A 26,478-nucleotide genomic window follows, 5' to 3' on the forward strand; every position below is an offset into this window, starting at 1 on the left:
GACATGAGGTTAGGGTTGTGGTTGAGGCTAGGGTTGAACTGGGATGTAGACATGAAGCTCGGGTTGTGGTTGAGGCTAGGGTTGAACTGGGATGTAGACATGAGGTTAGGGTTGTGGTTGAGGCTAGAGTTGAACTGGGATGTGGACATGAGGTTAGGGTTGTGGTTGAGGCTAGGGTTGAACTTGGATGTGGACATGAGGTTAGGGTTGTGGTTGAGGCTAGGGTTGAACTGGGATGTAGACATGAGGTTAGGGTTGTGGTTGAGGCTAGAGTTGAACTGGGATGTAGACATGAGGTTAAGGTTGTGGTTGAGGCTAGGGTTGAACTGGGATGTAGACATGAAGTTAGGGTCGTGGTTGAGGCTAGAGTTGAACTGGGATGTAGACATGAAGCTCGGGTTGTGGTTGAGGCTAGAGTTGAACTGGGATGTGGACATGAGGTTAGGGTTGTGGTTGAGGCTAGAGTTGAACTGGGATGTAGACATGAAGTTAGGGTCGTGGTTGAGGCTAGGATTGAACTGGGATGTTGACATGAATATAGGGTTGTGGTTATTGTTTAGGCTAGGGTTGAACTGGGATGTGGACATGAAGTTAGGTTTGAGGTTAGGGTTGTGGTTGAGGCTAGGGTTGAACCGGGATGTGGACAGGAAGCTAGGGTTAGGGTTGTGGTTGAGGCTAGGGTTGAGCGTGGATGTGGACATGAAGCTAGGGTTAGGATTGTGGTTGAGGCTAGGGTTGAGCTTGGATGTGGACATGAAGCTAGGGTTAGGATTGTGGTTGAGGCTAGGGTTGAGCTTGGATGTGGACATGAAGCTAGGGTTAGGATTGTGGTTGAGGCTAGGGTTGAGCTTGGATGTGGACATGAAGCTAGGTTTAGGGTTGTGGTTGAGGCTAGGATATAGACATGAAGGGTTGAACTGCGATGTGGACATGAAGCTAGTGTTTGGGTTAGCTGAGACTGGACCTGATGGAGAGGTTAGGGTTCAGCTCAATGCTGGACATAAAACAGCCAGAGAGTATACGCTGGGAAATTGAAATGTCCCTCCCGTCATATTCTCGTCCCCCAGACGACTCTTTCTTTGTCGCAATTAGCCTTGGGACGAGTGAACTCTCGTCATGATAAGTCAATTGTGCTCCTTAACCATGACTGTGTCCTCATCTACTCTGTCTACTCATCTCTCCCTTCCTTCATCTACCACCCCGCCCTCCCCAGGTTCTACACCATGTCTATAATGATGGCTGTGGACCTGCTGGGGTGTACAGGCAGTACAGAGGAGAGGGCTGCTCTGCTCCATAAGACCATCCAGCTGGCTGCTGAACTCAAGAGCAACCTTGGGAACATGTTTGGCTTTGCTGCTGTGATGAGAGCACTGGAGCTGCCACAGGTACATGTACATACAGTATGCACACACACACACACATTATAATTATATTTGAATTGGCAGTACTCATGCTGTTCTACCTCTCTGTCAGATTTCTCGCTTGGAGCAGACGTGGATGACGTTGCGTCAGAGACACACAGAGGGAGCCATCCTCTATGAGAAGAAGCTCAAGCCCTTCATGAAGAACATGAACGATGGCAAAGGTATGGAGCTGGTGGCTCAGATAGCACTTCTTTTACAAGGCACTCTGTCACAGGAGAGCACAGCGCACAAAGCATGATGTATATCTCACGGTGAAGGAATGAAAAGATGAATCACTATTGAAAAGTCTCAAGATAGATGAGTCTGAGTGTCTCTCTACCTGTCTACTATATGTTATATAGTATTTCAGTGACCAGTGTTTCTAACTCTCTGTATCTGTGTGTCCTCGGTGTGTATTTAAGAGAGCAGTGTGCTGTCCAACACGTCCTTCCCTCACGTGGTTCCTCTGCTGTCTCTGTTGGAGAAGGGTGTGGCCGTGGGGGAGGGGCCAGGGGCGGGGATAGAACCCTGGGAGAACGTGGAGGCGGGCGTTGATGTGGTGATGTCACACCTGGAGGCGGCCCGGACCATCGCTCACCACGGGGTGCTGTACCGCACCAACGCTGAGGCCAAACTACAAGGTAAGGGTTCGGTCTGTGTGTGTGTGTGTGTGTGTGTGTGTCACTGGTGTGTGTGTTTTTATTGTTTTTTTAATATATTTTTATTTATTTAACTAAGCTAAGACAGTTAAGATCAACTTCTTATTTTACAATGACGGCCTACCCCGGCCAAACCCTCCCCTAACCCGGACAACGCTGGGAGAACTGTGCACTGCCCTATGGGACTCTCGATCATGGCCGGTTGTGATACAGCCCGGGATTGAACCAGGGTCTGTAGTGACACCTCTAGCAGTGAGATGCAGTGCCATAGACCACCACTCGTCAGCCTGGTTTGCATGTTATTTTGGCATTAATACGTGTCACATACCAGTTTGCAAACAATGTAAAAAAAAAAAAAATGTTTTAGCTAACAGAAACTGGTTGCGCTGTGATTGGCTCAGTGTTCTGTCACTCATGGGGACACTACGTCGCTGCAAAATCTGACAGCTTGAAAGTTCAAGCCACTTTGGGTGCTGCCATTGATTTACATTAGATGTGCCCATCCAAGTAAGCTCAAGGTCATTGGCCACAGATAAAATGACGTCAAATCACGTTATAAACTCAGCAAAAAAAATAAACGTCCCTTTTTCAGGACCCTGTCTTTCAAAGATAATTCGTAAAAATCCAAATAACTTCACAAATCTTCATTGTAATGGGTTTAAAAACGGTTTCCCATGCTTGTTTAATGAACCATAAACAATTAATGAACACGTGCACATGTGGAACAGTCGTTAAGACACTAACAACTTACAGACGGTAGGCAATTAAGGTCACAGGTATGAAAACGTAGGACACTAAAGAGGCCTTTCTACAGACTCTGAAAAACACCAAAAGAAAGATGCCCAGGCTCCCTGCTCATCTGTGTGAACGTGCCTTAGGCATGCTGCAAGGAGGCATGAAGACTGCAGATGTGGCCAGGGCAATAAATTGCAATGTCCATACTGTGAGACGCCTAAGACAGTGCTACAGGGAGACAGGACGGACAGCTGGTCGTCCTCGCAGTGGCAGACCACGTGTAACAACACCTGCACAGGATCAGTACATCCGAACATCACACCTGCGGGACAGGTACAGGATGGCAACAACAACTGCCCGAGTTACACCAGGAACGCACAATCCCTCCATCAGTGCTCAGACTGTCCGCAATAGGCTGAGAGGCTGGACTGAGGGCTTGTAGGCCTGTTGTAAGGCAGGTCCTCACCAGACATCACCGGCAACAACGTCACCTATGGGCACAAACCCACCGTCGCTGGACCTGACAGGACTGGCAAAAAGTGCTCTTCACTGATGAGTCGCGGTTTTGTCTCACCAGGGATGATGGTCGGATTTACGTTTATCGTCGAAGGAATGAGCGTTATACCAAGGCCTGTACTCTGGAGAGGGATCAATTTGGAGGTGGAGGGTCCGACATGGTCTGGGGCAGTGTGTCACAGCATCATCGGACTGAGCTTGTTGTCATTGCAGGCAATCTCAATGCTGTGCATTACAGGGAAGACATCCTCCTCCCTCATGTGGTACCCTTCCTGCAGACTCATCCTGACATGAGCCTCCAGCATGACAATGCCACCAGCCATACTGCTCGTTCTGTGTGTGATTTCCTGCAAGACAGGAATGTCAGTGTTCTGCCATGGCCAGCGAAGAGCCCGGATCTCAATCCCATTGAGCACGTCTGGGACCTGTTGGATCGGAGGGTGAGGGCTAGGGCCATTCCCCCCAGAAATGTCCGGGAACTTGCAGGTGCCTTGGTGGAAGAGTGAGGTAACATCCCACAGCAAGAACTGGTAAACCTGGTGCAGTCCATGAGGAGGAGATGCAGTACTTAATGCAGCTGGTCGCCACACCAGATAATGACTGTTACTTTTGATTTTGACCCCCCCCTCCCCCCCTCCTTTGTTCAGGGACACATTATTACATTTCTGTAAGTCACATGTCTGTGGAACTTGTTCAGTTTATGTCTCAGTTGTTGAATCTTGTTATGTTCATACAAAAGTTTGCTGAAAATAAACGCAGTTGACAGTGCGAGGACGTTTCTTTTTTTGCTGTTTATCTACCATAACTTTGATTGGACTGATCATGTCAACATCATACTTTCACAATCTTAGCTGGCAAGCTAGACAAGCAGTCATCATCATGAATCACGTTGACAATCTACTGGCAAATCCTTTTCAATCCTTGTCATATGAAGAGAAATGATAGATAAAACGTATCGGTGCTCATCGGCCATTGGACATTAACATTACACAACAAGTTGGAAATCACAAATTCAACAATGAGTGGTTTGGAAGGAATCAGTGGCTAACTGCAAGCGTTGCAAAGCAATCCCTATTTTGCTTCCCCTGCCTGCTATTCGGTGGAGAGGGTTTGTGGTCTAGGTTTTAAGGGTCTCTTCAAGCTTAGAAGGATAAGCATTCACACGCAACGCCATGGACCAGAAAAGGTTGAATACATTGGCCATGCTGTCAATCCAGCATGACCTCTGCTGCATTCAAAACAACTGGAACCTCGGAACTGGGAAATCTCAGACTTCAGTGAGTTCAAGACAACTGGGAACTCAGGGGGAAAAATTAGCTCCGACTGGGAAAATACGTTTTGAAGGGTCATCCAACTCGGAATTCCAAGTCGGGAACTCTGGCCTCTTTCTAGAGCTCCGACCTGAAGATCACAGAAGTTATGATTCAACCATGTTTTTCCGAGTTCCCAGTTGTTGCAAGCACCATAAATCCAGAGAATGCCAGACTTTGATGACAAAGTTTCATTACCAAATTTCCCCACAAGAAGGACCGCTGCGCCACTTTCCTGTTCAAGTGAGCATAGCACAAATGTGAGTCCAATAATGTATTTTATGCTGCTGCATAAATTATGTAATATGCCAGGGAGATACAGTATGTATACTGTAGCTAAGAAAATAATACAAAGTATGTTTGTAGTAAGTTGTTAGTAGCCCATGTGCCTCACCTTAATAATTTGGTCCCTTTCCCCCTTCATAAATTAGCCTACTGTTCTGACTTGGGGTGCACATGTAGCCTATAGCATGTTTTAGAGAAATGTAATCATTGAATAATGTAAGAGCTTTCATTGTCTGCTCATATGCCCCCTTTATTTATCCTACGGTTCTGACTTGGTGTACAGGGAGAATACTGTAAGAATGGCCCATGCTCTGAATCCTGTCGCTGTACATTTCAAAAGTGCTGAACAAATAGTTATATTGACTAGGTCTGTCTTAGCTCGCTCGTTAATGTCTTAATCGAAATTACGGACTGCCTCTTATCCGCTCATCGTCCCCTTATGCCATAGTTTGTACATATGAATAGTCAGTAGAAACCACATTTGTTTAAGCAAGGCAGCTATATCAGCTATGTTTTAAAAATTAGGCTGAATGAACGGTTTCGCTGCCAGACAATGGCCAGGTGTAGCGGGGATAAGGATTCACTCCATGCTGCTGATAAGAAAGCTCTGCTGTTGGGACAGCTTTATGTAGGCCCTGGCCCTAACAGTGGGCCCCGTTTGTCACCATTATCGTGCAATTCATGTATTGTTCAGTGTCGTGTTGTGTAGTGGCTTTGCTGGCATGCATCCAATTTGTGCTGTTGTTGAGTTTGCCCAACCAAGATTTACATGCTAAAATCGCCACTGCTCATTCGTCATTCAAAGAATCACAGACTCAATCTCCGTCGGAAGTGCTTTTTAGTCTAGTGATAGGATTAGGCTTAATCCAGGTCCAGGAATCCGTCCATAGAGCATATAATAGTATTATGGAGTAGTGTGCGGTGTCAGCTTGATTGACATTGTTATGGACTAACCACTAAGACCTTGTCTGAGTAGTGTCTGGTGTGCATTGATTTATTTGACCGAGTAATAACTGTAGTGTTGTGTTACATCTTAAATTGTTATGTTGCTCCCTGATGCTGACGCATCGTAACATCTGACGGTGTGGGTGTGTTCGATATGTTATGCCTCAATTGTCATTGATCTGAAATGATGATTGAGGTGTTGCGTTGTGTACATCTGTGGTAGTGTGATGGTTACAGTATGTTTACCTTATTGTGTTCTTATTGATTCCAGTCCCTGGCGAGGACTGGTGTTTTGAGCAGGATGTCAATAACTACCTTAACTAGCCTGTTTTCCACAATGTCTTTAATATTGATTTCTTCTCTTTTATGTTCTGCTCTCTCTCTCTCTCTCTCTCTCTCTCTCTCTCTCTCTCTCTCTCTCTCTATCTCTATCTCTATCTCTCTATCTCTATCTCTATCTCTATCTCTATCTCTATCTATCTCTCTATCTATCTATCTATCTATCTATCTATCTATCTACACACTCCACCAGGCTTCCAGGAGAGTCAGGAAGTTCTGGAGATCTTCCGGACAGAGTTCCAGATGAGGTTGCTATGGGGAAGCAGGGGTTCGGAGGGCAGCCAATCGGAACGCTATGAGAAGTTCAACAAAGTCCTGACCGCTCTGTCTCACAAGCTGGAGCCTCCTGTACGCCACAGCGAACTATAGCACCCATCTCACTGAACACCCCTATACAAAGCACTGCGCTCACAGTGGTACGACCTGCCTCCCCATACTGCAAGGCACCTTGATGTGGATGTCCAAAGTGAATAAGAGGGGAGGAGGCCGACTAAACAGAGACAAAAGAGTGTACTTAGAGAAGACAAGAGGCGAGAAGGAGCATCTCACTGTATATCCCAAAAAAAGGCACAAAGGGCTTTTTCAGAGCTCTTCAATAGGCTGTAATATTTCCCTCCCTAAATGCTGAAAGACAGAGTGGGTCGAGGAGGAGTGGGGAAATTGGGTATTCTTCTACCCATCAGCAAGCTACAAAGAACTACAGGTATGGTGTGCGCTGAGGGTCAAACAGTGCGTGAGAGGTTGGATCTAGTTGTTCTCTGGTAGATCACATGAAGCTCTGATCTGTCTTCAATACCTTCATTATTACCTGTACTATTACATCTGTACTTACTGGCTCATTGTCGCACACTGTTCTGTCAGAGAGTAATAGTAAACACAATGTGTGTGTTCTGTCTGACTTGAAGAGACAGTCCTATTTAACACAACGTGTGTGTGTACTTCAGGACACCAGTACCACAGAGATACATCGGCATCTATCTCTATGACCTCTGACCTGTCTCATCGGACCTCCGCTTTAGACTGAGAGGTTGTGTGTTCTAGAATCTGTTCTTCTTGTATAGACTCTCTGTGTGGCTGCCATTCATTCATCACATAGTCCATCAGGTCCCCTGTTGATGACAGGGGGGCAGACAGACACTTATCTGCCCCACAACACACAATAATATATGTTGCCAAATCATATCAGCTGTTTGAGGCATACTAAGCAATTCTCTCTGTGGGTTTTGTTTGTCTGCTGTTCAGAAGCAGTTCTCTTATTGAGGCTCTTCTGAGAAGCACCCCTCTCCTCATTTCTGGCATGTCATAAATTTTTCATATGACTCTGATTTTGTTTGAGTACTGTTTGGTAGTCTTTATTTTAATAGGGGCTATTTTGGGAAGCATTCCTCTCCCTCCCCTCTCCTTATTTCTGGCATGCCATTAATGTTTCATAATGACTCCTGTCCCATTTACATCATATGAGCATGTTTGCCTTGTCCTCACTTGTCACAAACACACCATTAGAAATATCCTTAAAGCACTCTGACCTGTTTGTGTGAATTAATGTCCTTCAGGCACATTTGTTTTTCCATGTAAAAACACTGACTACTATTTTCTTCAACTTGATTTAGATGACATTTTTCTGTGTGATTTTATTGCTGACCGGCAGATTTTGTTGACATGGTGACATGTTTGAAGACTTTGTTGACATGGTAACGTAACATGTTTGAGCCTCTGCTGTTGCCGTATAGGATTCAGGTTTTAACCGGTGTGAATGAATGCTGCGCTTTAGTCTGAAAGTGATCAGAATGTTCTCAGGGCAGAATGGAGGCCCCCTCAGTCCTAGCCTGGTCCCAGACCTGTTTGTGCTGCCAACTTCTCTGGTCATTGTCAGCCAAAGAAACTATACGAGATTGCAAAACAACATGAATAGATGTGGGATCAGGCTACCTCAGACCCCCTCAGTGACTGTATGATGTGTTTTGCTTTGTGTGTTTGATATGAGATGGACAGAGTGTTGAAAAGGACATTAGATTTTAAAACCATCAAAAGCGTTTTTGATTTCACATATTCACTGTAGGATCGTGCGATTTTTCACTCACTCAAATTCATAAAATGGTCTCTTTCAATTGTATTGTTGCTGAAATGCTTTAGTAAAATGCAACATCAACATGAGGGCTTAAAGGAATCTGTCAACTTCCTTGGAACTAAATACAGTGTGACCTTTGACCTTTTGATCAAATAATACCTGGCAACCTTTCCTCCGCCGACTCCTAAGCAGTGTTGCGTTGAAACACAAAAGCACTATGAATGAAGATAATGATTTCTTTTAGATCTGTTTGTTGAAGTGTCAGTGTCTGCTGATTGACTTCCAATCCATGATGTATTTAGGCCTGAGATAGAGAGCTGACTCTCAGATCTATGCAATCACTTTAAATCAATTAAGAGTCCCATAGAAAACAAGCAGAGTAGACACTGCTGCCCCTGAGGATGTGAGTTGTGTACTACTGGGAACAATCCACTTGAACACCCCTCCTAACTGGTATGTACTACTGGGAAACTTGTCTATCATCTCTAAGCTACAACTTCTCCCACATGCTGACCTCTGACGTCACCTACTAAGAAAATGACCTTGATAACAGCATTTGACAGTTCAATGCAACAACAAAACAATTTATAAAAAGCAATATATTAATATGGGTTTTGAACACTATAATTGGTTTACAAGCATGATAGCTGTACTTTTAGTTTATGGTTGAGCCAATCAGCATTTCTCAATGAGTTCAAAGCACGTGAATGCATCCAACTGGTATTTATGACTTCTCAACTGGTAATTACCACCTTCCTACTTGGTTCTGAATGCAGCATAAGTGCCAGCCAGCCAGAAAGTGCATCCCAGGTCGTATTCATTAGGCACCAAACAAAGGAAAACATACTGAAACGGGGATGGATTATCAATTTTGTTTTCTGTTGCAAAACGTTTTGCTACAGTGTGCCCTAGTGAACACGACCCCAATCAGCCAGAGAATAAAGGGGAGAGCCAAAGTCCAATTGCCTTTCTTGTCCAGTAGAGGGGACTATAGTTCAGTCAGCAAAAAAAATAAAAATAGAAGGCATCTTGATTTGAATCTTTTTTGTGTGTGTTTTTGCGATTTATTAATAAGGCCTACTGGTTTAGGAACGATTTGATGATGTACTGTATGTAATTATGTTTGTCTCACCTTATGTTGTACAGATTACATGTGTACTTTTTTCCTGTTGTAAATAGTCATTCTGAAATGATGAACCTATAAAGAAAAAGGACAAAAAACTCCCATGTTTGTGACCCCATGTTTTTTTATGTACTGTACATAATGGTTCACTTGTTTTTCAAATAAAATAAAGCTCGAGTCAATGACGCTTGTGTGACTTGATTCTATTTACTCATTCCATGTGTTCGTGGTACTAACCGCTAGATGGCAGCACTGCCTCACTAACGCTGATGCAGAGTGAAAGTCAAATCATCATCCCTGAATTGATCCTTGTCTTGTTACTTGTGTACACAGTGTTTCAGCTAGCTTCATGGGTACAGACATTAGTGCAGTTAAGGTGTTGCATACTAGTGCGATACTTAGAACTACTTGACATCAAAGAGGATGTGATGAGTTTCCATTTTAAAATGTCTGGCTATGCTGTTATGTGTGTGTGTGTGTGTGTGTGTGGTGTGTGAGTGTGTGTGCTCGCCTGTATTTAAGCTACGGAGCATGTGCACTGCAGCTGAGGGCAGGGCATGAGTATTAGATAACAGGGGTGCGTCAGGGTCACGTGACTATGGTCAGGGCGGGCGGGCGGGGACAAGATGGTGGAGATGGGGATGAACAGAACAGGCAGAGCAGTGTGTGTGCGTGCGTTAGAGTGAGGTGGTGGTAGAGATGGGGGGGGGGGGGAGGAAAGTGTAGCACACAGATGTTCAGAGTCAGACTCAGACCACGCAGCTGTGGGCCAGTGCCAGTCAGAGAAGGGGCGCGCTGAGCTGCACTGTCTGGCACAATGACGCATCCATTCCCTCCGCCCTGGTTAGGACGAGACAGGAGAGACAGGGGCACTGCCGCCGATGTCCCCCATGCAGCCCTCTCTGTCTCTCCCCCCTCCCCCACGCCAAGAAGACAATGCGGCCAGGCTGTCTCTCATACGTCAGTGTGAGCCTGTGCGAGTCACAGGCTTGGGAGGCAGAGAAATAATCTCAAACATAAGTTTTATTCTGGTGAAACTATTAAAAAAGGCCACGAGGAAATGCCAGCTAGCAAGTGTTTTACTTCTGAGGAAGTGAGGAAAGGAGTTTATATATTTTCATATTAGTTATATAACCTACGCAGCAGTAACTATGGGGGGTGTAAATGACAATAGGCCACACAGAGTGCATTCTCTCTGCTATCCCCTGCCTCCAAGATCCATGATCCATGTAACATGTTAATTCTTCTATTTCTTTATGTGATCACAAACAGACCATGGCTCCTTTTTGCCCCAAACCCATCCAAACCTCGCCAATTCACTACTAATCTAATCCTCTCTGCCTCTTTTCACTGCAAATCCATTGTGTTCTCCATTGTCAGCTATCCATGTGTGACATAGCTGCACGTCCATGGCAGTATATCACAGAATGTATCACATCTGATTTATCACATAGCAGCATCAATTGTGTTGTGTCTATGTGGGTTCAATGCACCACCATCAAACGCATCTGATCAAATGTATTGATGAGATATGTGAAGTTGGCTTGAGATACGTGAGCGTGCGTTTGCAATGTTGTGGTAAACCAGGACCCATATTCATAAAGCGTATCAGAGGAGGAGTGCTGATCTTGGATCAGGTTACAATGTCCATGTAATCTTATTCATTGTAATCTAAAAGGCAAAATTGATCCTAGATTAGCTTTATGAATACGGGCCTAGGTTATGTACTGGTCTGGGATCAGTGCCAGTGTGTTATGACGGGATGGTGGTAACAGCTGAGGAAGAACTCAAGCAAGCCTAGCAAATGTGAAGTGACATCACACTGATGGGTTAATACTAATATGGTAATACTTAGCTATCAGAATCTATGGGGACTCCTTGTAGCCGCCCCTGCTGTCACAGGCACGCCACATGCGACACACATGGTCTGAACCATTGCTCTCCAGTAGAAAATGACTGTGTCACTCTATAATATTGTTAAAACTAGTCTGCAAATATGTAATTAGTTTGGTCTGGCCCTGTAAACCAAGTGTTACATGAGGTGTTCACAATTTTACGATTGGAAGCATTGAGTTGTGAGGAGAGCCGGGACAGTTCCACCGGCTACGAAACCCCAATTTAAATCTTGCCCGTATATAATTATAGGTCCCTAAAAGGATTGTGCTTGTTTAGCCCTAGAGGATGTCTTGTTCACTCCCCTTGACATCAGACAGTCTGTGATCTCCTTTTCTCTGGACATCAGTCAGTCTGCAGTCTACGTTTCCCTCGCTTTCTGAACCAACCCCCCCCAGCATCCTCACCCATCCACCCAGCCTCTACTCCTGGACTTTCTCATTACCACATGAATGGCGCCTGGAAAGGGCCACCGCAGCCTTGGACGCTAACAGAAGGCAGGAGATTTGCAATTCAATCTCCCCCACCCATATCGGGACAGGGCTGTCACCAATGACAGAGAGGACAGGGGGAGGGGGGTTGCGCCTTTGACATGGCACGCACACACACACACACACACACACACCTACTACTACTTCAACCACCCATCTTTCTCAAAACATAAAGTATGAGTTTTCTCATTTTGTTGCATATGGTGTTGTTATGAGACAGTTAGTCAGATATTGTTACCTTCATTCAACTAGTAGGCTATTAGAAATGCCCCTAAACAAAAAGGCAAAGAAAAAAAGCTTATTTCAGACTTACATCTTCATTTTCAACAGACAATGTTGGGATAGGCAACAATAAATGTAACACTAGAAGTGTAGTATTTGGGATTGAAAGCTTTTTTCAAAGGGGAGAAGATCATTGGACAGCGTCACTTACAGCGCTGGTGTGTTAACTTCCTGCTTCCGACGACAACAATATGGCGGCGCCCATAGCGATACACCTGGAGTTTGGGTTGGTATAAAATACGTTTTTGTTAGTTTGACACATCCTTTGAACATTTTCAAACACATTTAACAAGACGTCGTCTGTTCCCAGTCGTCGTCTTACTTTCAAAAGGCAGAAAATACATTGTTGCTTTTAACTATCGCAAATGTGTCGCTAGCGCTACAGTGCATGAGATAATGACTCGTGCAGTCGCAAACTAACGTTGACGCTAAACCAATGCATGACTATAGTTTAACAAACTAATGTTAGTTATCTACCTAGCTGGAATAGATTATTATGAATTACTAGCTTTGTTCTGGTTCATCGCGCGACGACAATAAATAGTTGCCTCTGCTTTTTTTAAATGTATTTTTTACAATTAATGTACTTTCGCAACTCACCAAGTAAAGATGTTGCGAGTGCTCGTTGTAAAAAAAAAATGTTTTAAGAGTGTAGGGTGTATGTCAACAGATTAGCTCCGGTACTCATATACATCGGATTTTTATATCTGCCGCAAGCGCTTGGACCGGAGCTAGTCTGTCCGTAACAAAGGTCTCAAAAGTCGATCATTTCGTATTTTTGAGAAATTACACCCTGAGCAGAGAGACAAGTTATCTAACACTCTAGCAACTGTGCAGTAATACGAAGGAAAATTAAAGAAGCATTTCTGGACAGGTACCCCAAGCTTGCTGTCACAAGCTAGTGCAAGATTCAACCGAGGGCATCACTTCTCTGACTGTTATGCAGCAGCAATTGTCAAATCTAATTACAGTGTTGCATTCTGTAAAATAATACTGCTTCACAGTGTGTGAAACACTGCACTAAGAAAAGGCATACAGGACGTCTGTGATTGTAGCCTTAAAGCATTTATTCTGTCCTGACTGGGCTGCCATGAGATCACAACATTTGTCTGTCATATAGGGAGAGGGATGAATACTTTAAGATGTTGTAGGAGATGAGAGAAGTAGTGTTTGAGACTGAGAGAACTGGTTGACCCCAGTGAGGGAGTGTTCCAGTAGGCATACAGGAACTTTGCTCAATCGTATAGGATAAATGCAGTTCTCTGTCATAGACTATATAGGATATGGATGAATGCTTTTAAAATGTTGTAGTCGATGAGCGAACACAGTGTTTGCTTGAAACTCGTTGACCCCAGAGAGTGAGTGATTCATTACTAGGCGTGCTTCTCTCGCTCGATCTCTCTTTGCATAGATATACTGGGCTCTAGGCCAGCTCAGCACCAGAGCATCTGAATGACAACTCTGCGTTCTCCAGGCGATGTGAGCTCTCTTTATAATGACCCGGCCTGCACCTGCAGCAGCCAGACACACACACGCACAGTCTATCTTTGCTTCCATCCCTCTCTGATCTGTCCCCTTTCTATCTCTTGTGCTCTCACCCTATCTTTGCACTTGACTCGCTCTCTTTCTATCTCTTGCGCGCTCATATGTTTAAATAGTTTATTTCACTTGCTCTGGCCTTTTTGCGTATTAACAGTTAACATTAAACACACAGAACAGTTTCAAAAGAGAAAGACGTTTGAAATGTTATTAACTCTCCTCTCTCTGCCACGCAGGGAGAGAGGCGACTAATGTTTGTCTCATGCTGGCAGGCTAGTCACTGCTGGTCTGTTTACTAGGATGTGTTCACTACCTGCTTACTATGCGGGTTAACGGTAGAGCTGGCGCGATATATCAAATAAATGTTGTTTCTGTCGCAAGGCAAAATGTGGCACCGTGTACCGTTGTCGGCATTTTAGCCACAGACTGTTATGTGTTAGCTATCTAGTCTGTGTTTTATCAATGTGCGATGAACATAGAAACGCGCGTGCGCATAAGGAATTAGCAATTCGTTCTCCACTTGATTTCAACGTCTGAACAAAGTGGACAGGCTAGCATGCTGTTCAAACAGGTGGAGACGGACAGGTGGGTGTGTTTATATCAGATCAACTGGTTCTGCCGTGTTAGCTACGAAATAGATCAGAGTTGGCTAAACTTGAAATATAACTGTTAGCTGGCTACTCACTAGCACGTGGGCTTGTTCTTGAGATATTGTTTGTGACCTGTGTTCATTTTTCTATAATGCCCGCTAAAAGAAGTAGGTAATTATTGGTGGCGGACTGCATGGTTCTGGTTACATTTGTAACAAAAAGCATTTTCATGGACAGACTTGAAAGCCAGATCAGTCATTATTGCAACAACAACAAAAAAGCAGGTTAAACTATTTTGTTGAAATAATTAGTGGTTGTGGAATGCTTTTATTTAGCTTAGGTATAATTTTTCAAGTTTTGAATTCATTCGATTATTGCTGACTGTTTAAATGCAGTGTAGTGAGCTTTAATTGTGCAACTAAGCTTATATACAGTATATCACAAAAGTGAGTACACCCCTCACATTTTTGTAAAAATTTGAGTATATCTTTTCATGTGACAACACTAAAGAAATGACACTTTGCTACAATGTAAAGTAGTGAGTGTACAGCTTGTATAACAGTGTAAATTTGCTGTCCCCTCAAAATAACTCAACACACAGCCATTAATGTCTAAACCGCTGGCAACAAAAGTGAGTACACCCCTAAGTGAAAATGTCCAAATTGGGCCCAAAGTGTCAATATTTTGTGTGGCCACCATCATTTTCCAGCACTGCCTTAAACCTCTTGGGCACGGAGTTCACCAGAGCTTCACAGGTTGCCACTGGAGTCCTCTTCCACTGATGGACTGGCCAAGCATGTCTCCAGATCTAAACCCTATTGAGCATCAGTGGGGCATCCTCAAACGGAAGGTGGAGGAGTGCAAGGTCTCTAACATCCACCAGCTCCGTGATGTCATAATGGAGGAGTGGAAGAGGACTCCAGTGGCAACCTGTGAAGCTTTGGTGAACTCCATGCCCAAGAGGTTTAAGGCAGTGCTGGAAAATGATGGTGGCCACACAAAATATTGACACTTTGGGTCCACATTTTCACTTAGGGGTGTACTCACTTTTGTTGCCAGCGGTTTAGACATTAATGGCTGTGTGTTGAGTTATTTTGAGGGGACAGCAAATTTACACTGTTATACAAGCTGTACACTCACTACTTTACATTGTAGCAAAGTGTCATTTCTTCAGTGTTGTCACATGAAAAGATATACTCAAATATTTACAAAAATGTGAGGGGTGTACTCACTTTTGTGATATACTGTGTATATATATACACTAAATGGCCAAAAGTATGTGGACACCCTTTCAAATGAGTGAATTTGGCTATTTCAGCCACACCCGTTGCTGACATAAAAATGGCCCGTACTGAATGGCTCGGTGACTTTCAACGTGGCACCGTCATAGGATGCCACCTTTCCAACAAGTCAGTTCATCAAATGTATGCCTTGCTAGAGCTGCCCCGGTCAACTGTAAGTGCTGTTATTGTGAAGTGGAAACGTCTAGGAGCAACAACGGCTCAACCGCGAAGTGGTAGGCCACTCAAGCTCACAGAACGGGACCACCGAGTGCTGAAGCGCGTAGCGTGTAAACATCTTCTGTCCTCGGTTGCAACACTCATTACCGAGTTCCAAACTGCCTCTGGAATCAACGTCAGCACAATAACTGTTTGCCGGGAGCTTCATGAAATGGGTTTCCATGGCCGAGCAGCCGCACACAAGCCTAAGATCACCATGCGCAATGCCAAGGGTCGGCTGGAGTGGTGTCAAGCTCGCCGTCATTGGACTCTGGAGCAGTGAAAACGCGTTCTCTGGAGTGATGAATCATGCTTCACCATTTCACGCTACCTGCTCGAATGCATAGTACCAACTGTAAAATTTGGTGGAGGAGGAATAATGGTCTGGGGCTTTTTTTCATGGTTCGGGCTAGGCCCCTTAGTTCCAGTGAAGGGAAATCTTAACGCTACAGCATACAATGACATTCTAGAAAGTTCTGTGCTGCCAACTTTGTGCCAACAGTTTGGTGAAGGCCCTTTCCTGTTTCAGCATGACAATGCTCCCGTGCACAAAGCGAGGTCCGTACAGAAATGGTTTGTCGAGATCAGTGTGGGAGAACTTGACTGGCCTGCACAGAGCCCTGACCTCAACCCCATCTAACACCTTTCGGATTAATTAGAATGCAGACTTCGAGCTAGGCCTAATCGCCCAACATCAGTGCCTGACCTCCCTAATGCTTTTGTGGCTGAATGGAAGCAAGTCCCCGCATCAATGTTCCAACATCTAGTAGAAAGCCTTCCCAGAAGAGTGGAGGCTGTTATAGCAGCAAAGGGGGGACCAACTATATATTAATGCCCATGATTTTGGAATGAGATGTTCGACGAGCAGGTATCCACATACTTTTGGTCATGTAGTGTATATTGTGAATAAGTTTGAAAAAATCGAGATATGAGGGGAGGTTACCAAGAACCCGATGGTCACTCTGACAGAGCTTCAGAGTTCCTCTGTGGAGATGGGAGAACCTTCCAGAAGGATAACCATCTCTGCAGCACTCCACCAAACAGGCCTTTATGGTGGAGTGGCCAGACGGAAGCCACTCCTCAATAAAAAGCACATGACAGCCCGCTTGGAGTTTGCCAAAAGGCACCTAAAAGACTGAGACCATGAGAAACAAGATACTCTGGTCTGATGAAACCAAGATTTAATTATTTGGCCTGAATGCCAAACGTCACGTCTGGAGGAAACATGGCACCATCCTTACTGTGAAGCATGGTCGCAGCATCATGCTGTGGGGATGTTTTCCAGTGGTAAGGACTGGGAGACTAGTCAGGAAATCCTTGTGAAAACCTGCTCCAGAGCGCTCAGGACCTCAGACAGGAGTGAAGGTTCACCTTCCAACAGGACAACGACCCTAAGCACACCACCAAGACAATGCAGGAGTGGCTTCGGGACAAGTCTCTGAATGTCCTTGAGTGGCCCAGCCAGAGCCCAGACTTGAACCCGATCAAACATCTCTGGAGAGACCTGAAAATAGCTGTACAGCGATGCTCTCCATCCAACCATCCAAACTCCCCAAATACTGGTGTGCCAAGCTTATAGCGACATACCCAAGAAGACTGGAGGTTGTAATCGTTGCCAAAGGTGCTTCAACAAAGTACTGAGTAAAGGGTCTGAATACTTAAGTAAATGTGATATTTCATTTTTATTTGTTTTTTTTATTAGCAAAAAACGTTCCAACTGTTTTTGCTTTGTCATTATGGGGTATTGTGTGTAGATTGATGAGGATTATTATATTTTTTTTTTAACAAGGCTGTAACGTAACAAAATGTGGGAAAAGTCAAGGGATCTGAATACTTTCCGAATGCACTGTTTATAGCCTAGTCCCTCGCAAATAGATGGTCCCCTTATTGTCCCTATTCTTGGGTGGTGGCTGTCAGTTGCCTCTCGGATGTCTGTCTCTGTCCTTGTTGAGGGAGGCCAGTGGGACCTGTTGTAATGGTCTGAAGTGGAGGCTCACAGCTGTGATATGATATGCGTCCACTCGTGCTTTATTGAATTGTCTCTGCTGGCGTCCGATGCCACACACTAGTTCACCGCAGGGGAGCCACATCTCCCTGTTCTTCAGGGTCTCACCTCTCCCCATCTCCATTCTTCCCCGTTTTCTTTACCATATCTTCTCCTATTCTTCAGTGTCTCTAGTCTCCACAGCCTGTTCTCCTTTCCTCGGGGATTAACTCGCCGCCATGCCCTCTAATTCCAGATTATGTTAATCTAATACCACCCTGGCTGCACTTTTTATTTACCAATTCAATATGACACTGCAAAGTTACTCTACCAACCTATGTAATAACTACGGAACAGATATGTCATTAAATGCCCTTTACTTCCTAGTGGAGGGGCGGAGCTACTGTTTGGCAGCGTGAAGGAGCATCATGTGACCCTGCCCAACCAATCAGCACCCTGTGAGTACAACTTGTTTATCAACATTGTTGTTGATCAATTGTCAATGAATATTTACTCTCATTTACTATATATTTTTAAGAGACATTACTTGAAGCCAAGGATAGGCCCTGATTATGCAGTACAGACTGATTCTGCACAGTTCTGTTTTAAAACAGACCACTAACTGAATTCAGTGACTGAAGGATGATGGAGGTGTGGTATTTCTGCCTCCTCTGATTGCCTCCCCTCCCCCCTCTTGATTGATCCCAAGAAAATAGCCTTTCTCTTCCATGTGACGAAACAAAACTCAACAGTCACGTGCATAGATGACTTAAATAGTTCAGTACATCTCCTCTAACGCCGGCTAAAAGCGAGGAGGGGGTTGTGCGTCAGCCGCTCTTATGGCCCCTACTCAGCGGGAGCTAATATGCAGGGACAAAACCCCCAGTACAAATCATACTAAATCCTGCTGCTCTATCTTTCTGCTCTCTCTCTTTCTCCTGCATCCATCTCCCTCTCCCACCACTGTTGTCCTTGCGTCTGCCCTCTCCCTTCTCTCCCCCTCCCTCCCTCCATCACTCTCTCTCTGACCTCTCTCAGCCCTTGTTCACATGGTGCCTGGACAGCTGTTGTGCTGGCCATGCTAGCCAGTGGCCTGCCTGCCTGTCTGGTTGCCTTGGCCCCTCAGTCCCCCCCCCCCCCCCCCCAACACCTCCCCTCCTTCTCCATTGAAAATCGGGTATAAAACAGTCCACTCACCCCCTCACCTCTCCTCTCTCATTCCAGTCTTTCCTCAGTAACCATGGTGTTGGAGCCCCCGCCTTCCTTCCCTCTCCAGCACCACCAACATCTGTGAGCCACCCCGGGCCTTGACCCATTCTCCTCCTAACTGTGCCATTATTAGGCCTCATTCACTTGTAAATGCAGCCAGCGCTACTGTTGTTGGGTCTTCCATCCACAACGCAGAGTCAGGGAGGAAAGGAGAGGTAGGGGTGGCTGTGGAGGAGAAGGAGAAGGAAGGGGGCCCAGGAAGGGGTGTTTGGGTATTTGGGGACAATTGTGACAAAGCCTCCAAGTTCTTTTTGTGTAAAATCATTTTGGGGGGTTGGCGGGATGGACGAGTGGCCCTGTTTCCTCTCTCTATCCGTCTATTCCTGTGCTCTCCTGGTGGAAATAGGGGGGTGAAAGTAGGTAGAATGGAGGAATAGGTCTCCTAAAACTGCCTAGCTCATCCCCAGAGGAGGAGGCCTACAGCAGTGGAACTGCAGCTCAACACACTCAACTGGTTTTACTCCTTTCAGTCATAGTACAGCACCTCGGAGCCACCTCCTGTGATTTACTCCTTTCATTCATAGTACAGCACCTCGGAGCCATCTCCTGTGATTTACTCCTTTCATTCATAGTACAGCACCTCGGAGCCACCTCCTGTGATTTACTCCTTTCATTCATAGTACAGCACCTCGGAGCCATCTCCTGTGATTTAATCCTTTCATTCATAGTACAGCACCTCGGAGCCATCTCCTGTGATTTACTCCTTTCATTCATAGTACAGCACCTCAGAGCCACCTCCTGGGATTTACTCCTTTCATTCATAGTACAGCACCTCGGAGCCACCTCCTGTGATTTACTCCTTTCATTCATAGTACAGCACCTCGGAGCCATCTCGGGTCTAGATCTAGATAAATCAGTGACATTGAATTCATTCTATTCATAAACGGAACCAAAGTAGGAGGGACCTACGTTTTCGTTGCAAAACGTTTTGCTACGGTGGAAAAGACAGACACTGGACAGAGGAAGATTGGGAAAAAAGTTTTATGGACAGACTAATCTATGTTTGAGGTGTTCGGATCACAAACAAGAACATTCGTGAGATGCAGAAAAAATGAAAAGATGCTGGAGGAGTGCTTGACGCCATCTGTCAATCATGGTGGAGGCAATGTGATGGTCTGGGGGTGCTTTGGTGGTGGTAAAGTGGGAGATTTGTACAGGGTAAAAGGGATCTTGAAGAAGGAAGGCTATCACTCCATTTTGCAACGCCATGCCATACCCTGTGGACGGCTCTTAATTGGAGCCAATTTCCTCCTACAACAGGACAATGACCCAAAGCACAGCTCCAAACTATGCAATAACTATTTAGGGAAGAAGCAGTCAGCTGGTATTCTGTCTATAATGGAGTGGCCAGCACAGTCACCGGATCTCAAACCTATTGAGCTGTAGTGGGAGCAGCTCGACCGTATCATGGAAAACAAGGACATTTCTAAGTGACCCCAAACTTTTGAGCGTTAGTGTAGGTGTGTGATGTGCGTTTTTCGTTTGTTTGTTTGTCAATATGTGCGTCTGTTTAATGACTGTGTGTGTGAGTGACCGTGTTGACGTGTGTGAATGTCCACTCCCCTGCTAGACCCCATGGCAGAGGGAACTGTGAGGGATGTTCTGACCTCGACAAACACAGATTTGGTCTCCGTGGCGATGTAGTTTCCAGGACAACCTTAACACAAAAGTTGGCCAGAGCGGAGAATGCGGGCCTAGGATGACCTTGTTGATCTGCTGTCCGCTGGACCTCTCTGTGTGTGTGTGTGTGTGTGATAATCCCTTTCTGAATCCTCAATATTTCTCTTTAACCCCTGTGAGTGATTGATGACCCTGGCTCTGGCTCTGAATCCCCCCCCCCTGCCTAAGATCCCAACCCCCCCTATCCCACACATCACAGAAAATGTCCCATCACACATCTCCAGCAAGATGGATGACTTTATTTCCTCCCACCCACAGATAACCACCATAACAATAATAGTGCAAAGCACGGTAGAGAACGAGGGGAATTAAGAGGAAAGAAAAAGAGAGGGAATGCTTTGAGCCCGCCGTTCAGACGCCCTCTCCCCTCCGACCCAAACAGCGCTATCCCATAATGCACCTGCATGGAGCCTGTGACGCACATTCCACATTTTCCTCCTCCTCTCCATTGTTGTCCTCCATCATCCTCGGCCCGCCCCACCTGCGCGCTCCTACCCCTACAGCCTATGGATGGGCTGAAACACAAACAGGGTCGTATTCACTAGGCACCAAACGACAGAAAACTGGCTGAATCGGGGAGGGACTACCTGAACTTGTCCAATAAGAACCTCTTGTTTTCTGTTGCATATCCTAATGAGTACGACCCAGGACGATGAAAGCAGACCAGAGTCCAGGAGAACCTTCATCTCTGGCCCCTCAGCCACCCTGACCTCTGTCTCTCTGAAGGAAAGTCGACAGTCAGGGCGGGGGGGGGTTGTGATAGACTTCAGTCGGTTTTGCGAGAGAGTAGAGAGTATCTTGCTCCCACAAAGGCGAAATTATGAGAGTGGAGTGATTGGCTTCTTTTTTTAGAACTGTGCTGAGGTACAAGTCAATATTCATTGCCTTTGCTCTGCATCACTCTTCTTTATAGGTGCTGGCGAGAGGGAAGAGGAGAGAGAGAGAGCGAGAGAGAGAGAGCGGTGGTTCTAGGCAGGGAGGGAGGGGGGGGTGGAAGGAAGGTAGGCCGATCATTACACTCGTGAAGAGGTCTGACAGCCATCCAATTAACCTGATACTGCCCCCCACGCCTCAGAGGTGCACTATAAAGCCCCACCAAACACTTCTCCAAAACCCATACAGTACCCGCAGGTACTAGGACTGTTTTGTAACGAGCAGAGAGCCTAGATGTTTTAGACAGGCTGGATTCCACAACTCCTACACATGGTTTCCGCTTTATCGATGTCCAGAGTCACTAGTGAAGAGTAAGAGTGGTGCTTAGCTCTGTGAAGGGATTTCTCTCTCTCTGTCTGATGGGCCAGGGCTGTCTGTCTGTAGACTGGCCCCTATACTTCTTTTACATGTCCTTTCTGTGGCATGTCCTGTTCAGAGGTTATGGATCTGAATAGCACGTCAGTGGAGATGGCAATAATGAAATGATTCTACGCTTTAGTGAGCGTCGAGCACAGCCTCGTCACATTTCATCAAGCGCCCTACCTCCGGATATCGTTTCCGCCGCAACGTAGACTTTTGCTATTTTATATGTCCTTTCACTTCTTTCTCCCCTTCTCTCTGTCCCTCCCTCCCTCTCACATCCATATCAGCACTGAGCGAACTGGTTGGATCCGGTGAGAGAGGCTGATGATGCTGTGTTAGAGATGGGGAGGCTGGTGTGTGTGTTTCTGTGATATGGGAAACTGCAGTGCCAGTCGTGCTCTCGTATGCCATCGCGAGGCCTTGTCCTCCTGTACATCTGCAGACGGCCATGATCTTATAAGAACACATCGTTTTTTAAATAAGGAACCACACATTGCATTCACACACACGTTGACGGACAGTAATGAATGCTTAGGTTACAGTATATGGAATCATATCGAATGGCGGAGAGAGGATATTATAATTGCCTGTAGTGTGTGTGTTGCTCTCGTAACCCGACGGTTCGGTATATGTTGTTCTCTGTAGCCTGACGGTTCAAGTAGCTCAAGCCATTGTTAACGCGAGGTCGTTTTTCCAAACAACAGCCGATTGTTCCAGAGGTCAGACTCATGGAAAATGTTTAAATATCACTGACGTTCAAGTTCTTAAAAAATACACGTATGTGTTTTATTTTCAAATGCATATAGACACACAATAATGTGAGTTCCTTAATTTGGCCTTTGCATTTTCTGTCAATCAATTACTAATCTCCGTTTAGGAGCGGTTTCCAGGACAGAGATTAAGCTATTATTTCTCTCTTTCAAAAGGCAGAACATTTCAATCAACAGAAAATATTTATTTCGTTCTTAATACAGGAATAGGCTTTATCTGAATCTGGGAAACCGGACCTTTCGGGTTGACGAGGACAGCACTGCATGCATACCATGCACACCTCAATTTAGGAAGTGGAGGATTATATATGTCAGGATGTTATCCATTTAAAAAGCTCCTTTAATATTTTAACCTCTTTGTTTACCAAGAGACCCTAATATAAAACCTCATGTCCCAGAGGTGAATGAGGGCGATGGCTGGCTTCGAGACGTGTGTCTCTCCATCCCCCTCAGCATCACACACACACACACACACACACACACACACACACACACACCGTGATCTCTGGTGATCCCTGGTCCCTCTGTCGCGTCACATCGACCGGCTGGGACGGGGGGGCTGGACCATGCACCTTGAACTCTGACCCCTGTCTCTGCTTCTGTCTGTGTACCTGTGTGCACGCGTGCGTGTGTGTGTGTAGGGGACATGAAGCAGCTGCTGGTATGGATCAGAGGGAACATGCTGAAAGAACGGCCCGAGCTCTTTGTCCAGGGAGATACTGTGTGAGTATTATATACACACACACACACACACCGCAATATATGTTTTAGTGATCGACTGTTTATTCTTTTTAGGGTGAAACAGTTACAAAAGGAGCGATGCAGACAAATGTTTATATTTGTTCAAAAAGGCACAGCCACCATTAAAGGAGATTGGATACTACCGGACAGACAGGAGTTGTGGTTTGTGGATGCTCTGTCCTCCTCACCCATTATAGGCTTTTATTGTTCCTTTTTTATAGGGGTCTATTTATAGGGGTAAGTAGCTAATGAAGGGAGGACATGTGAGAGAGGGAGGAAATCTGTGCTACTACCTATAGATCTGTCTACTCTTAATCATTGTAGGTCACATTGTATTCCAAACGGGGATTATTTGCTTTTAACCTGAAAACAGACATTTTTTAACAGCTGCACCACATTAGTGGAGGCTGTTTTTAATGCTTTAATTTTTTTCTTTTACATTTTAGTAATTTAGCAGACGCTCTTATCCAGAGCGACTTCCAGTAGTGAGGGCATACATTTTCATACCTTTTCGTACCGGTCACCCGTGGGAATCGAACCCACAACCTTACCAACTGAGTCACACAGGACTATGTTTTGAGGTGTACTGGCTATGTCAGGGGAGGTTATGTATTTTATGCAGTATGGAAAGGGGAAGTGCGTTTTGAAGGTTAAGCAGCCTATCAGAGCATCGCGTGTAGCCCTCTGACTCTGTGACGTCAAGAGCTCACCGACCGCGGTGGGGATGGAGGCAACTTCATACATACAGCAAGAGGGGAAAAAAACGACCTGCAGTTGTGGCGCATGTCGCTATGCCTTCAGCTACCATAGTCAGATTTAAGCGGGCTACCGCAGTCCCCAACGCCCCGTCTACAACACCCCGTCTACAACACATGATCACACACACCCGATCTGCGTCCTCCTGTGATGTGTAAAACACATGCATGGGATTTTTATTCGATTTTTCTTCATTGTGTAGAATTCTCTTCAGACTAGATTGCCTTACTTGTGTGTCTGAGGTATTCTGAGGTGTTCAATGCAATGTCTTTTTCCTTGATTTTAATAGGAGGCCTGGGATCTTGGTACTCATCAATGATGCCGACTGGGAATTGATGGTGGGTGTTCTATCAGAGTGTGTATTGGGTGTAAAAGACTAACCACAAAAAGCTCACGCACGTTGTTCATTTGCACGGTATATGGATTCTGTATCTGATTCTGCTACGGCGTACATCTAAAAACTATACCTGTCTTTTGAAACTAAATGCATTTAAAAATAGCTATATTTGAGCACCCTTTTGATACCATTTCTGTGTTTATTTACAGAAGCAAATCCACGCTCCCTTTTGTCTATTTTCTCCATGTCTTTTCTATTGACATGTTATAGCATCCGTGTGAATGTCTGACTGTTTGCATGTGTCTCTCTTTCCTTATTTAAACATATGTATTTGTATATTTTAAATATCCCTAGCATGCATGTGTGTCACACACCTTTTTATATAAATTCAATGAATGAAATCTCTATCTCTGAAGGGTGAGTTGGAGTACGAGCTACAGGACAAGGACAACGTAGTATTCATCTCTACTCTCCATGGAGGTTAGAATACACTGGGTGTAGATGTCCACAGGCAGCTCCACACACAGTTCCCCTCACTTCCTCCTACTGCTATTGTTCCATCACAAAACCAACCTCTCTGGACTCTTAGACCTCTCCGCTCCAACCAACCACTGAAAGAACACTGGGATGCTACGATTTATGTTCTCCCAAGACCTCAGCCTGTATTCATTCCTGATCTAGGATCTTTTTTTCTTTTTTTTTTAGATCATAATTATTACAATTATAAGGACAGGGTGGGCCTGGTCCTAGATCAGCACTCCGACTTGTTTTTTAAAAATATTGGTGCTGGTCCTCCAGAATTTTTTTTTTTTTTTTGTGGAGTGAGGAGAAGATTTCATCTACGGAGAGGGACTCTATGGTGATGGCGTGAGTCCATTCAAATAGATTCAGAAGAGACAGTAGGACTTGAGCTGATACTTTTTTGCCTTGAACTCTGCGTGTGATTGGTCAAGAATCATAATAATTTACCTCCTTTTTAACTTTTTTTTAAAATTCACCGACAAATTGCTGCTTCAATCCTTCAATGTATGTCTTGAGACAAAATGGAAATTGAGACGATTAATCTGTCAAAAAAAAGATGCATTTAGCTTGCTGCAATGATGTAACCATAAACAAATGTGTTTAATTGACTTACTAGATCATATTAATAAAAGAAAAGGATTGCATACTTTAACTCATTTTATTACCTATCAAATTGTCTAATTTTCCCTTTCAACGACATCTTTCTGTTTGCTGCAGTACAGAACAAAAGTCTACTTGAATGATAGGTCATAATTTACTATGCCTCACTCTACATGTCTAAGCATACACAACCTGTTTACATCGTTGTTTTATGTCGTCTATCCTTACCCATTCCCCTATAGTTACACGCATTTGAATGATTTGCTTGACAATGTTATTATTATGGCATGGCATATGTTTTATTATAACGGCCCATATAGGCCGAGAATAAGCATTTGAAAGTGTTATATCGTGATTTAAAACTGATCGATGTAAATGGGGTATCGGGTTGGAGTTATAGGCTGATTACAGCGGGGATTTAAGGACTATTTCTCCTCAGAGCCTTCACGAAGAATATTCATAAGATCACCCTGAAAGAAAGACCACGGCGGTTGTGGACTCGGATTTGCAACGGGAAACCATCTGATAATAGTAGCAATAATGCCAATGCAAATGAGCTTTGCGAGAGGGAGAAATGTGGTGTGTCAGTCAGTGCTTGAAGGTTGGGCTGCAAATTTGAGTGCGCGTGTGTGTGGCGCGAGTGGAAGCCTTTTTTTGAGGGGGAGAAAGGGCTGAGAAAAGAACACACGGTGCACCCCGCGGCGTGACCTGTCGAGAGGCCATGAGTCGGTTGGGCTCCACAAAACACTGGATAATTATCAAAGACTCAAAGCCAGCCAAAGAAACGGCTTGTTTTAGCACGACGTTTTACTGCGTGTATTTATCCAAGTGATTTGTAGAATAGCA

General features: G+C 45.0%; 2 protein-coding genes across 3 annotated transcripts in view; both read left to right on the forward strand.

The window, feature by feature from the left end:
- Nucleotides 1–6,667, forward strand: part of sh2d3ca (SH2 domain containing 3Ca) — an 89,687-nt gene extending 83,020 nt beyond the window's left edge. The window contains exons 12-15 of the mRNA XM_038970176.1: nt 1,214–1,385; nt 1,474–1,585; nt 1,826–2,044; nt 6,386–6,667. Coding sequence (XP_038826104.1) covers nt 1,214–1,385; nt 1,474–1,585; nt 1,826–2,044; nt 6,386–6,561 — 679 coding nt within the window. The 3' untranslated portion in view covers nt 6,562–6,667. The remainder of the gene's footprint in view (nt 1–1,213; nt 1,386–1,473; nt 1,586–1,825; nt 2,045–6,385) is intronic.
- A 5,559-nt stretch (nt 6,668–12,226) lies between these two features.
- Nucleotides 12,227–25,688, forward strand: urm1 (ubiquitin related modifier 1). 2 transcript variants are annotated; one of them, XM_038971272.1, is made up of 5 exons: nt 12,227–12,275; nt 18,049–18,119; nt 23,318–23,399; nt 24,463–24,511; nt 24,927–25,688. In XM_038971272.1, exons 1-5 carry the CDS (start codon nt 12,241–12,243, stop codon nt 24,993–24,995), a joined length of 306 nt encoding a protein of 101 aa, XP_038827200.1. In that variant the 5' UTR covers nt 12,227–12,240; the 3' UTR covers nt 24,996–25,688. The 2 variants fall into 2 exon arrangements, with proteins under 2 accessions (XP_038827200.1, XP_038827199.1); XM_038971271.1 differs by lacking the exons at nt 24,463–24,511; nt 24,927–25,688 and adding an exon at nt 23,472–24,446.
- The last annotated feature ends 790 nt before the right edge of the window (nt 25,689–26,478 follow it).

Source organism: Salvelinus namaycush, chromosome 31, assembly GCF_016432855.1.
Source record: "Salvelinus namaycush isolate Seneca chromosome 31, SaNama_1.0, whole genome shotgun sequence".
Classification (NCBI taxonomy): domain Eukaryota; kingdom Metazoa; phylum Chordata; class Actinopteri; order Salmoniformes; family Salmonidae; genus Salvelinus; species Salvelinus namaycush.

Bases quoted from the DNA above. Each gene is read 5' to 3' on its own strand.
- urm1 (XM_038971271.1), top strand. From the start codon at position 12,241: ATGGCGGCGCCCATAGCGATACACCTGGAGTTTGG. The intron at 18,120-23,317 runs GTGAGTACAACT...GTGTGTGTGTAG, and splicing joins GCCCAACCAATCAGCACCCT to GGGACATGAAGCAGCTGCTG. The intron at 23,400-23,471 runs GTGAGTATTATA...TATTCTTTTTAG, and splicing joins TTTGTCCAGGGAGATACTGT to GGTGAAACAGTTACAAAAGG.